Raw genomic sequence first — 13,151 nt, 5'->3', positions numbered from 1 at the left:
ATACAGTATATATATATATATATATATATATGCTAACGCGCTCAACAATAATCTTAATCTACCAATTTGAGGTATATGACTGTCAATAATATAATTTAATTTCAAAAGTTTTACCAAAAATCCATCGGTCTTTTTACACCTTTTGAACGGAAATTGAAGTCCCCCCCCACCCACCCAATCTCTTTTTACATTAGCAGTATGTAGATGTGGTTTCTTCAGGCATTTGGAGTGGGAGAGAACCAGATGGCCTGCCAGCTGCTATTTCCACCCCGTGACACTGCTTTTGGGGGATTTATTAAAGAGCATGTTCAGTCTTCAAAAAAGCGCAGCAGCTGGAAGAGGCTGTTTGTAAGTGTCTTCTGCAAGGGTACCAAAACCCGTGCTTATCATCTAACCTGGTACCACGTCATTCTCTGTAAAGAAATAAGTGGAGTCATGTGTGTGTTGTAATGATTAAAAACATAACAGATGATTTAGTTCTTTTTTTTTTTTTTAATCACATTTTTGTTTCGTTTGTTCTGAGGGGTAAAGGGACTTTGGGACTTATGAAACAACTTTTCTATTGAAATGTATTTTCTTCGATGCATGACACCGACACTACCCCGGATGCCGATTGTGTGTCGAGAAGCTTCCTTACGTGTCATGGGTACCCTAAGAAAGCTCGCCAGTAAACCATTCAGGCTAGCACTGTCCTTGACTGGCAAATTAACTTTGATACAAACAAAAGTAGTCTTTATTTTTTCTGTCATTTCTTTCAAGTCTGATTCTAAATACGATTAGGCATCGTGTCCCTAGTATATCACATAACAGAAATTTCAGTCCTTCCCGCCATCTTTCTGCGACCCAGCATCGCGAGATCTTTGGCGAAAGGCTGTGTTTAATGTAAAAACATTAAAGCCTATTGAGTGTTTTAAAAAAAAAAAAAAAAAAAAGATGGCAAAGAAGGCTTCCCATATATCAGATGCTATAAATTGAATCTGTCTTTTCGATTATTTTAACGAGCTTAGAAGTAGATGGTGCGCCGTACACAACTGCTTTGGAGGTGATTACAACGATACCCATGCCTTCTAAGATAAACGCGTACAGAATGTCAATCTGATTGTGAGTTGTTTATAATTTAGAAGATTATAATAAGACCTGTTTGTAATATAACGACTCTGTCTAGCCAACTGTATAGAATGAAAATTCACACTGTCTGATTACAGTTAATCAGTCCAATGAGCGCACTTCCTGTCATGCCGTTTAAATGGTTACTTGTAAATATGACCCGCTTGCTGTGTAGAACGCCCTCTGAACCTAATCATTTAATGCCACACTGCCCTCTTCCCCTCCTTGTAACATTTAGAGTGGAAACTTGTTGATAGCGTTTTTCTTTTTTAGCGGGGCAACTTATACTTGACATTTTTAGCTAACCGTTGTATAAGGGCGATAACAAGGTATGTTGTTGTTGTTATTTAGGAGCATTAGCAACTAAGTCCATATTGTTCCGGGGATATGCGGTGGTCATTCCCTGACCTTTCCGCATCCTCTGTATTTGGTGGTCACGGGCTCGAACCCCGGTCTAATCAAGAAGCGTGTGCTACGCACTGCTGCTCCTGCCCACCTGGCTACGGAGGCTCCAACAAGGTATGATGCTTTCCAAAATAATGACAAATGGAACTGCCTCGTCTCTCTCTCTTTTGTGATCAGTAGAGTTTAAACTGTCTACTAAATGAAATAGTATTGCATAAAAGATTGAATGGCTTTTTTTCCCTCATTAATTTCGTTCAGTATATGCAATATAATGTTTAATATTTATAATAAATATTTAATTTTTTGCAGTAATATTGAATATTTAAAAAAATCCACCGTAATATCATCAGAGATTTAAGAGGTTCAGATCCCCCATTACTTTCACTTCTTGTGATGATTACTTTGAACAATGTGGTAAAAAGTACTATAGCAGATATTAACGTTCAACAACTGCATCTTGTTCTTACACAAAACTATTTCCACTTTTCTAAGATTTATACTGATGGTTCAATGTCTGGCCACTTTTGGAATATTTTGCACCTCACCAAACGAAACAATTCATTTCAAACTGGATTATGTTCCGTTTTATTATAACATCGTAAATTTTCATTTTATTGCACATCGTAGTGAACCTCTCGTTTTATACAATGGTGGTGTTAAAAAAATTCATATTTACGTTTCAAAATGCATCGATGTCCACGAATTTAAGTTCAGTTTTATTTTTAAATACTGTACTGTATATTTATTTTGGAGTCAACTTGCATATGCGGCTGGAAATGTTTCGCTACCGTAATCGGGGTGGTGGCAACTGTCCCTAATTCAAGCACTCAAACGGCCTGCCCCACCCCTTTCGCCCAAATGTTCCACGATATTTTATAACCCACGCACCGCATTGGCCCAAACCACCCATCTACCTGTAAACAGACGAGACAGACTCGTTTCGTACTCAGCAGGAATAATTAGAATTCATTGGCGAAGACTTTGAATCCTGTGGTGTGGCTCTTTTAGGTAAATAAGGCTTCAGGAAAGAAAGTTACAATGTTATCTTCCTTCCATTTGAAGCAAGCTCTTGTTTCATTTTATGGGTGGCATCAGGGTAATAACACTTAAGGTCGTTTCGGATGAAAAACGACCACAAATTACCACCGTTTTTGAATATATTTTTTGTAACTTATTTTTTTCTTGGCCTCATATTCTCTATAAATATAAAATTTTATATTCTCAAACTGGTTGTTGTTACTACTACTACTACTACTGAATTACGTTGTACTGAATTATTATGATTATATTAGCGTAATGGCCGATGATACTGCTAAATTTTAAGCGCTTATTGCGGATTAAATATAACTTATTAATAGATAAATTTAATCTTTATCCTTTTCCTTATTATATTATTTCATTAATCAAGTCAATTTTTTTTTTTTGTCACGTGTTGTGCTCTTGCAATTTCATATCATAATATTATTGTCAGTCACTTGTAGAATTAAGTATTTTTATCTTTGGGGGGAAAAAAAAGAACACGTTCTTTCTATTTTATCAGGATAAACTTGTTAAAATAAATAATCTGGTCACTATGGTATTGCAAAAGCAAGTTATTACGTTCATAAACAATAATTATAAAGCGTTTGAATTTTGGGGTCGTTTCTGATCCGGCGCAACCTTAATTGTAGGAACCCTAACGCGATTGATAGCTTGCTTCTGGTAAATGAAGGTACAAGGACCATTTGGAATGCATATAACAAAGAAAATGGGCAATTTATGAAACATTAAAAGTCTGTTAGTTACTGATACATAGGTCATTGTAAAATAATTCTAAATTTTATTTACAGCCACGTATCAATTGTAAAAATGCAGTTTTCATTGTATTACAGTCAGCGGCGGATTTGGACATTACGTGACCAAAAAGCATGCGAAAAATCCCAAAATGTGTAATTATAAATTTTCATCTTTACAAACACAAACGGGAAGCATTCCTCGGATAGCAAGTTCCCAATGCTTACTTCGTTATTCCTAATTCCGGCCCTGATAACAGAAAATAACAACACTTTCTGGAATCTAAAACAGATTGCATAATTTAATTGCTTTTCCTTTCGCTTTTTAAACTATTATTATTGTTTGTAACCAACGGTTTCAAATAATACAATTTTATTATTTTTAATAATACAATTAAAAAAATAACTACTATGATTTAGCATGTACAAATTTCAACAGTAATTGGAAACTTAATTTCAATGTTGATACTCCACCTTCATCCCTTTGGTAGTAATTTTATTCCTACTTAAATTTTTCCACCTGGGGCATTTGTTTTGGTGTTATCTAAATACAATAAATAGTCTACTATCAATGCGCCATTTTGATAGAAATGTTAACGCGAAAATGGATTGGATGGTTGCTTTAATTTTGTAATCAACTGTTGAGGATAAATGTTTTGTAGGGAACAAAGAATTGAAATCTTTTTTTTTTTTTTTTTTTTAAGCTGAAATAGTTTTAATTTTTGAGGCGTTAATTATCTACAAATTCCACTGTTTGTTGCTATTTGCGTGGAGTATGCGTTATTATTTTCGAATTCCAAATAATTCATTTAATTTTATTATTGCTACTTTTGTAGTATTTACGTAATTCTTTTTTATATATGTAAATTTAATTGATAAAATAAAATAACTCCTGTAAATTTTTAATTTTAACACCACCAGAAGATGGATACTCTTTTGGCAAAATATCTCCCCCCAACTTCGAGACTTCCATCAGTTCTAAGAATTTAATCCCGAGCCTGTTCAAGGAATACCACTGTTGCGAGATTAACGCATGCGTATTTATCATTTGAACTTTTAATTTTTCGTTCAATAATCCATTATTTGGGAAACAAAGCAAGGAACGTGGATAGACAGTTTACGTGGCGTTTAGCATTTCTTTGTAGCAATAATTTGTTGTTGTTTTTTTTTTAGCTAATTTCAGCAGTACAGGTAAACTTTTCATGAGTTTTATGTATTTTAAAATTGTTTTTGAGTAATCAGAATATTTGGTTAACTTATGTTCTCAAAATTTATGTTTATGCCCAGATTTTTATGGTTAGTTGGGTGGTAATAAATAAATAAATATAGTTGTGGGATAATGAATAAATAAATAAAATCGGTGCATAAATTTACATTTATGCAGTTATTTTATTTATTTATTTTTTCTCGTCAACTTCAATGCGCATTTTGTCATTCCAGTATAAGTTAATTGAAAAAAATTTAAAAATAAGTGGTTTAAATAAAAATATTAAATTAAATAAATTTTAGGTGTATTTTTCAATTTAATTGATTATTTGGAATAATCCTCGGTATTAATAATAACAATATAATAATCCTCTTATAGTAAGAAAAGTAATTTTAAACTCAATTATCAAAACAGGCGAAGATTTCATAATATTGAGGATTAATATAGTTGGGGAAGGATTTAATGAAATTGGAGTATTATATTCTAAATCCTAATTTTACTAAAACTACCTCTGTTGAGAATTATTTCAAATTCTGAAGTTCCACTTAAGAGTTTCGATCAAAATCATATCCTAGTTCTTTATATTTGTTTTTAAATTTGCATTTTGTTTTCACGGAGAACTCTTCGGTCATTCCCAATAACCATTTAGCTTCTAATATTTATTTTCACTGGAATTCCTAGAATTTTAACTATGAAGTGGTTTGTTAGTGATGTAATAGGAACCATATGTATCAGCGTGCTCACAGCACAGATTTATTTTCATTACGTAATCGAGATTGGAGAATTTAGAATGTAATACTCCACACAGTAAGATTGGAGTTTACATTCTAAATTCTAGCATTACTAAAAGTATATTTCTGTTGATAATTATTTCAAATTCTGAAGCTCCGTATTAAGGGTTTCATATCCTAGCTCATTATTATTTTTTAAATTGGCATTTTGTTTTCAGAGAGAACTCTTGGGACATTCCTAATAACCGTGTAACTTCTAATATTTATTTCCCCTGGAATTCCCAGAATTTTAACTATGTTAGTCATATTGAAGTGGTTTGTTGGTGATGTAATAGGAACCATATTTATCAGCGTGCTCACAGCACAGATTTATTTTCGTTACGACTTGACACCCTCCTGTTCTCCGTTCCAGTTGCGGCCTGGTACTCTGGTATGTAAACAATGTGGCCGATTGCTGCCCTTAAATTTTTTCCTTTTCTTTTGGCCACTTTCTGAGCGTCAACTCTACGGACACGTGCGCTTACAGTCACACGTGGCTTTTCGACTTGTCGAGGTCTTCTCGGGAATTTTTCTACTAGAGGGGAAAGTCTTTGGTGTGTGAACACGCTTTGCTAAAATGTTGGATTTTAATGAGGTCTTATCACGAAATTCGTGCACGTGAGTATAGTGAATGCTTTAGCTATCTTTGCTAGTTCAGGGACGTTAGTGATCGGTTGGATAGTTTAGCAACGCGTTGTGGTTACGCAATTTAGTTGTAGCTAACGAATGCTTGGCCGTATTTCGAATAATGTTCAGGTGCCGCAGTTGGACAGGAATTTCTGTGTGCGGTTGTGGGTTGTGAATAACAGGGTTAATCAGTTCATTTCCTAATGAGATCCTGGCATTCAGGTTATTTGTTATGAAGAATAAATAAAAATAGAATGAAATAATAAATAAACAACAAATTCTGCGACGTGTTCTAGATTCCAAAATAAGCAGAGAGAGAGAGAGAGTCCTAGTGAATTATGAAATAAAGCTCACGGAGTCACAGGACTTGACGCACTAATGCATTGTAATAAACAAGGAATTCTTTGTTTATTCAAATTAATCCATATCACATTTTTGAAGAAATTTAAATTTCGCGTATTGTGCACGGAAATCTTGACCACCAGTGGAAGATTAATGCCCTGAATCAGGAACAGAACTTTTGAACTTTTTTTCGTATATAAGGAAAAATCCTTGGACAGTTGGTCAAAATTTTTCATTGCGTTACCTTCCACGGAAGGCAGGACATTCACAAATTTTCCTGTTAATCGAATTTCATGATAAAATTTGATTACCAATGTAGAAAAACAAAGGGAACTGGGCATATAAGTGGAGAATTATTTGCAGCCAATTAATATTTGACTTTTAATTATATATACTGCGAAAATTCCAACTATTAACCCGATTTCACACACAAAATCTGCAAAATTTTCCGGGAACGAAAAATGTTGCAGATTTTTACTAACAGCTCAGGGAAAATTTCTCTCGTGTAGGAATAACTTAATCTGCTTATAATATCATATTTCTACGCAATTATTTCTCTTACGTACTTACAAAATATCAGATGTTTTATTGATACACTGTTAATATTCGGTTCACCTTTGGCCTTTAGTTCTGGAGTGAGATCTCAAGTGAGCCACGGGAACTCACCCAAGAACAAAAAAAAATCCCCACTGTATTCACTTCGGTAGACTCCAAACCAATTTTTGGTAAAAGAAAGGCGGTATTTTGGTCCAATCTTCCTTCAACACAAACCAATTCAGTTTATTGACAGCGGGCGTGTTAGCTTGGTCTGTAGATCTAGTTTATCCCAAAGGTGTTCGATGAGGATAAGGTCTGGGCAATCCAGTGGGGCTTTTGCACTGCCATGTCTTCAAACCAGGTAGATATAGGCTCTTCAGCATACCATAGTTCATTATCGTGTTGACATAGAAAGGTTCCGTTTTAATGCTGCTGTCATAGTGTTAGGAAGAGCGGAATTATCCAGAATTGCATTTGTGTACTAGAAAAATGAAGACCAGTGGTACAACCCAAAATCACGAGAAACGATCCCAGACAGCGACAGCACCTTTGCCAAACTTCACAATAAATAGCGCTCTCCATGCATCCACCAAACTAAAACTAGTGCCACTTAGATATGTGTATATCTGTGGTGCTGTCGTCTAAACATGACTATCAGATCGGAAAACCGTGTACAGTGATTCGTCACTCCACAACAACTTTCCTGTGGTCGCAAGTTTCCTTGAATTCTTGGATATTCGATGAGGACTAATGGGATCTACGTACCACTCTCTTGAGCGCCCTTCGGTTTCTCTCCTTCAATTTCTGTGGTCTACTCGAACTTTTTCTGGATTTAGGTAATATCGTTGTGTTACCATATCACCAGAGGGATTACGAGCCACTTGTTGGTCTATAATTCCAGTGTGTTGTTTTGCTGAAATGGCATGAACAGATTTATTACTAATATATGGCATCCTGTGATGATACTTCTATGACACAATATATTTTAATGAAAAATTAAAATAAGCTATTAGCACATTGCCAGATTAATCGGATTCAGGCAATCATTTATTTACATAACATTTAAAGATCATTAGCATTAGTAGAGATATACGATGCGAGCTTATGCAGCATCAGCCAAAAAAAAAAAAAAAAAAACCCTCCGATATCACCTCTCCGTTCGTTCCAGATGTCGGCCTTAAATTTATTTAACTATCGACTTCCACAACAAAAGATGGAAGTCTGTTCCATCAATCAACTACCCGCTGGCTAAAGGCAAATTTACGCACATCTATTCTACAATTGTCTTTCCTCAATTTGAATATATGCCTCCTCAAGTTCTTAATCTGAGGAAGAGGAAGAATCCCATCAGCATTCAGCTTGCTCAACCCATTCAAGGCCTTGTACACCTCAATCAAATCACCTCGCAGGTGCCTACTCCCCAGGCGCTGCAATTTGCAGAATTTAAGCCTTTCTTGGTAATTTTTCTCTCAGGTAAGAACACCCCTTTGTTCCCCTCACCAATTTTGTTGCCCATCTTTGTACTTGTTATGTTCAAGAATGTTTTTATAGTCTTCTTTTCTTAAAATTCCTCCAATTCTGACGATGTCATCCACTGCAGAAAAACAAAAGCAACCCCAGATCATGATCGAACCGCCACTATGCTTGACTGTAGGTACTAAACAATGTGGCACCATTTCATTTTTTCTGCAGTTGATCGTCCCACGTAAACTCTACGTTTTGATCCAAAACTTTCATAACAAAGATAGATTAGATTAAGGTATGATTAAGCGTTTATACGGTTTTTTATGCCAGTAATGGAAGCATAATTTACTTAATTTCAAAGTACTTAACTATTTTTGACCCATCTCATTATGAGTGAGAAACATTAAGCATATTAAGAGGTTGCCTGCAGGTCGAATTCGCCAATAAGCAAAGCAGGCAAGTTACTACACTTGGTATTACTACACTTGTCTTCTTGGGACATGTGAAAGTTGTGGTGGTCGGCCATCTGTATTGAATTTTAAAAATTCCTTTCGTTGTTTCATGCAGAGCTTATAGGAACGTGGGATCAGAATCATTTTCAAGATAGTTTACAGTACAATGGTGTCGTAGTCGTGAGTTAGACTAAATACACTATAAAGTTAGTTTATATTTAGTCTGAAGTTGAACAATAAACTGGGCTGCCCGGTACATTGTTCAACCACAATTGTTTGAAATGGAAAGGAACAGAGATGGTAGATACCAGTCGGGCTTACGTCACATAAGTATGTCCTGTCGAATGTTATAAGAGATTATTTTAGTCAAAATAATAAAAAGGTTCTGATATCAGTAAACTTCATTCCTAGTGACACTTAGCTTTCATTTGTGTTCGTTCGTTCAATTTTTCTCTCAGAAGAATCAAGCAATAGTTGGGGGAGGGGTTAATTAATAAACAGCCACATTGACTCATTAAATCTGTTTAATATCATAAACTAAACCCGGGTTGAGACTTTTCTTCGAATATGATTTATCTTTGTAGATGCAAAACTCGAAGCCAATATCGTGAACAAAAATAGATTCAAGACACATAATAGCGGGATTTTATCATGTATAATAGAGTGCACCTGGGTCCAATCTCGTGATGATACATCACTGCGTGTTCTCCGGACGCGGATGACTAAAATGCGTCTTGGTAAGAATGTCATGAGATTATGCAACATGTCCGGAAATATGGCATGTTAATGCTTCCTTTAGAGTTGTCTACAGTTGCTGTTGTAGCTGGTAGTATATCCGCATGGCGTATCGCCGTTTTACCCCATCAAACAGGTGCTCTGAGCTTGAGTTTGAGGGCCGGAAGACTGTACAGTCGTCCGTATGTTGTGTAAGCTATATATGTACATAGACTAGATTTCAAATGTAAGATCACCGAAGAAGCAGAGAAAAATATTTGCGAAACGTATGATTATTAGACTATTAGTAATGAATATTAACTATGCGTATTTCCAGTCATGTGGTTCCAGATCCACTGATTCAACTTATTATGAGAAATACAACCTTTTTAGTTTCCTTGTCTTAAAAAGTTTTTAAAAACTTTTGTCTTAAACCTTCAAGTTTAAGACAGTCTTAAAAAAGTTTTGTCTTGTATTGGAAAAAGTCTTTTTTCCAATTTTTTCGGGTGTTCGGTTAAGAGGTGTTTGGAGTAAAAGATATACAATAAACTCTTTAAAATCCGTCACCATCGAGGATTAATGTGCTTTATTGTCGAAAGGTATATCCTTACATTAAACATTTTAAAAAGGATTTTAAACATTAAGCCAAACAACTGAACTTACTTCTCTTCAATTTTTTTTTTTTTTTTTTTGCGGCCATCGGGATTTAAACCATATGTAAAATGTAATGGTCTTAATCCTCGCAACAGAACAAACTTGCCTTTAACGAGTTGTGATGGTATTGTACTACTGTACTTTCAACAGATTTCGTATACCGCATGGCACCTCACATAAAACAACTTTGTTTACAACTGTTTTGTCTGCCCGTACCACCTGCTATCTGATGAAGGTCCTGCTGTCATATAGTAGTTGTACAATATGACAGCGGAGGAGAAATTGTTGAAGTTAAACATAAGAAAGGCACCTGGGGTGGATGGGATCTATCCAGTTATTTTAAAGGAGGCGGCAAAGCAACTAAGCAAACCCTTAGCCATAATTATGAGAGCATCCTTGGACTCAGGGGAGGTTCCCAGGACTGGAGATGTGCAAATGTGTCCCCAATTCACAAAGGTGGATCGAAGGGTGACACGAGTAATTACAGACCAGTTAGTTTAACTTCTGTTCCGGGTAAAATAATGGAGTCACTGGTTAAAGATGCATTGCAGGATCATCTAGACAAGACTGCAGCAATAATTCAAACACAGCATGGGTTTGTTAAGGGAAAGTCTTGTCTGACAAATTTGATTGGTTATTATGATGTGGTCACAAAGGAACTGGATGCGAAAAATAATTTTGATATCATATACTTGGATTTCAGGAAAGCTTTTGACACTGTTGCGCATGGAAGACTACTGTACAAATTGGAGCAGAATGGTATTAAGGGTAAGTTGCTACAATGGATAAAAGGATGGTTAAGTGGGAGAAGACAGAGGGTGGTAATCAATGGGTGCTGCTCTTCATGGACTAATGTTATTAGTGGAGTCCCACAGGGTTCAGTGTTGGGTCCACTGTTGTTTTGTGTATTTATCAATGATATTGATGAAGGTATATCAGGCTTAATGTCGAAGTTTGCAGATGACACAAAGGTTGGCAGGGTTGTTAATGACAGTAATGGCAGTGTGCTACTGCAACAGGATCTAGATAATTTGGGCAGATGGGCTAAGAAGTGGCAACTGAAGTTCAACCTTGACAAATGCAAAGTACTGCATATGGGTAGAAGTAACCCCAGAGAAACGTATCAACTGTGTGGTACTACACTTAAGGTGGTAGAAAATGAAAAAGACCTGGGAGTAATTGTGCAGTCAGATATGAAGTTTTCTGAGCAATGCAGACAGGCTGCTAGGGCAGGTCATGGGGTTTTGTCAATGATATATAGGAATTTTGCTAGCAGGGAAAAGGAGGTGATTGTCCCTCTGTATAAGGCAATGGTCAGGCCACGCCTTGAGTACTGCGTACAGGTCTGGAGGCCTCATTTTAGGAAGGATGTAGATTTGCTTGAGCGTGTACAGAGAAGAGCAACACGATTGGTGAGGGGAATGAAGGGATTCTCTTACCAAGAGAGGCTTAAGTTCTGCAAATTGCAGTGGCTGGAGACTAGGCACCTGCGCGGTGATCTGATTGAGGTCTATAAGGCCTTGAATGGGTTGAGCACGCTGAATTCTGATGGGATCCTTCCACTTGTTCAGATTACGAACCTACGGGGACATAAGTTCAAATTAAGAAAGGACAGATGTAGAATAGATGTGCGGAAATTTGCCTTTAGCCAGCGGGTGGTTAATTGCTGGAACAAACTTCCATCTGTCGTTGTGGAAGTTGATAGGTTAAATAAATTTAAGGAGGAACTGGACAGGCATTTGGAGGGAATGGTGTGATGATTTTTTTTTTTTTTTTTTTTTTTGGCTGATGCTGCATAAGCTCCTACACTTGCTTTCTTGCATCATGTGCCACTACTACTACTACTACAACAAGTTTGTTATGCTGTGAGAGTTAAGACCATTGCGTTATCTAAATAGTTTAAATCCTGCTGACTGCAAAAACAGATTAAAAGACAAGATAATCCTGAAAGCATCTTAATGTCACTCCTTTCTGCATGGTCTTAGACAAATGCTATTATTGGTACCAACGCTGGATTGCTTTAATATTGGAGATTTTTGTGTGTGGTAACTTCCATTATAGCATTTTCTAAGGGACAGCTCCAAAGGGCACAATAAGCTGAACTTCCCACTGTACAGGATTGATCATGGAACCAGATGAACACCCTGTGAAACCTTGCATGATTTATGAATTAATGAAAGATCTAGTTGCCATTTTGGCGAAAGAGAATCATGGGAACATATTATGCACAATGTGAGGAGTACTGCGATCTACGAATTGAATTGGTATCTCGGGTTAGTAATCTCAATCTTATGGCAGAAGCCTGCGAGACAATTCTAGTTGATAAACAGGAGAACTTGGCTTTCCAAGCCTTTGCAACTGCAATATTTCTTAGGCGGAAGACTCTTCTGCATCTGGAAGCGTTGGATTTGTAATGCGGTATGGTGTATGCCGAATTACCTAGAATTCTGTGAAATCGTGGAGGCTTGAGTCTGCTATATCCACTGCGACTCCAGCTCCTTGTGCTGGAATTTCTGTTCTCGGCAGCTCCTGGCGCTGCTGGCTTTCCAACAGACTGAACAGATGCAGATCTTTCCAATGAAGTTTGGACTTTGTCTGAAATTTAATTATATGTATATTTTATTTTTTATGTAATTTGATTATTTTTCAATTTGTTCGTATCAATGTTTTTTGGTCATGGCAGGTTTTTCCCCTCCCTATACTTGGGCAAACAGGAGAGGGAGTATATAAGAGTACTGCTAAATTATGTGTAACTGACAGCGGGGTTGTCTGGGACCGCTTTAAGTAATAAATATCAAATATCAATCTATATAAGTTATCTAATGCCCATTGTCAAGAAAGAATACATTTTCAACCTTGAGCACGCGGGCCCCAGAAATTTTACGAGTTCGTTGTGTCTCCTAGAATACATCCCTACAGAAGGAAATGATTCAGTAACCGAAAAAAAAAAAATAATAATAAATAAATAAATAATAATAATAATAATAATATTATACTCGAAGTTAAGAAATTAATTAACCAGTTTATTGAAACTTAAAAGGAGGGAATGCGCCACTGTGAGAATGTCCGATATATATATAACTAATTTGTTATCTTATAA

General features: G+C 36.2%; 1 protein-coding gene across 3 annotated transcripts in view; it reads left to right on the top strand.

The window, feature by feature from the left end:
• mbt (serine/threonine-protein kinase PAK mbt) overlaps positions 1-13,151 on the top strand; it is a 125,555-nt gene that overhangs the window by 42,261 nt on the left and 70,143 nt on the right. Inside the window, exon 1 of one of the 3 annotated variants that reach the window (XM_090375714.1) lies at positions 5,804-5,879. The exons of the other annotated variants lie outside the window; for them this stretch is intronic. Coding sequence (XP_090231840.1) covers positions 5,839-5,879 — 41 coding nt within the window. The 5' untranslated portion in view covers positions 5,804-5,838. Of the gene's footprint in view, positions 1-5,803; positions 5,880-13,151 lie in introns of those variants that run through there. 3 annotated transcript variants of the gene reach the window in all.

Source organism: Mastigoproctus giganteus, chromosome 6 (genome assembly GCF_048544385.1).
Source record: "Mastigoproctus giganteus isolate SK-2022 chromosome 6, ASM4854438v1, whole genome shotgun sequence".
Lineage (NCBI taxonomy): Eukaryota > Metazoa > Arthropoda > Arachnida > Uropygi > Thelyphonidae > Mastigoproctus > Mastigoproctus giganteus.
Note: the sequence above shows the minus strand (reverse complement) of the source record. Positions and strands in the feature narration are given on the sequence as shown.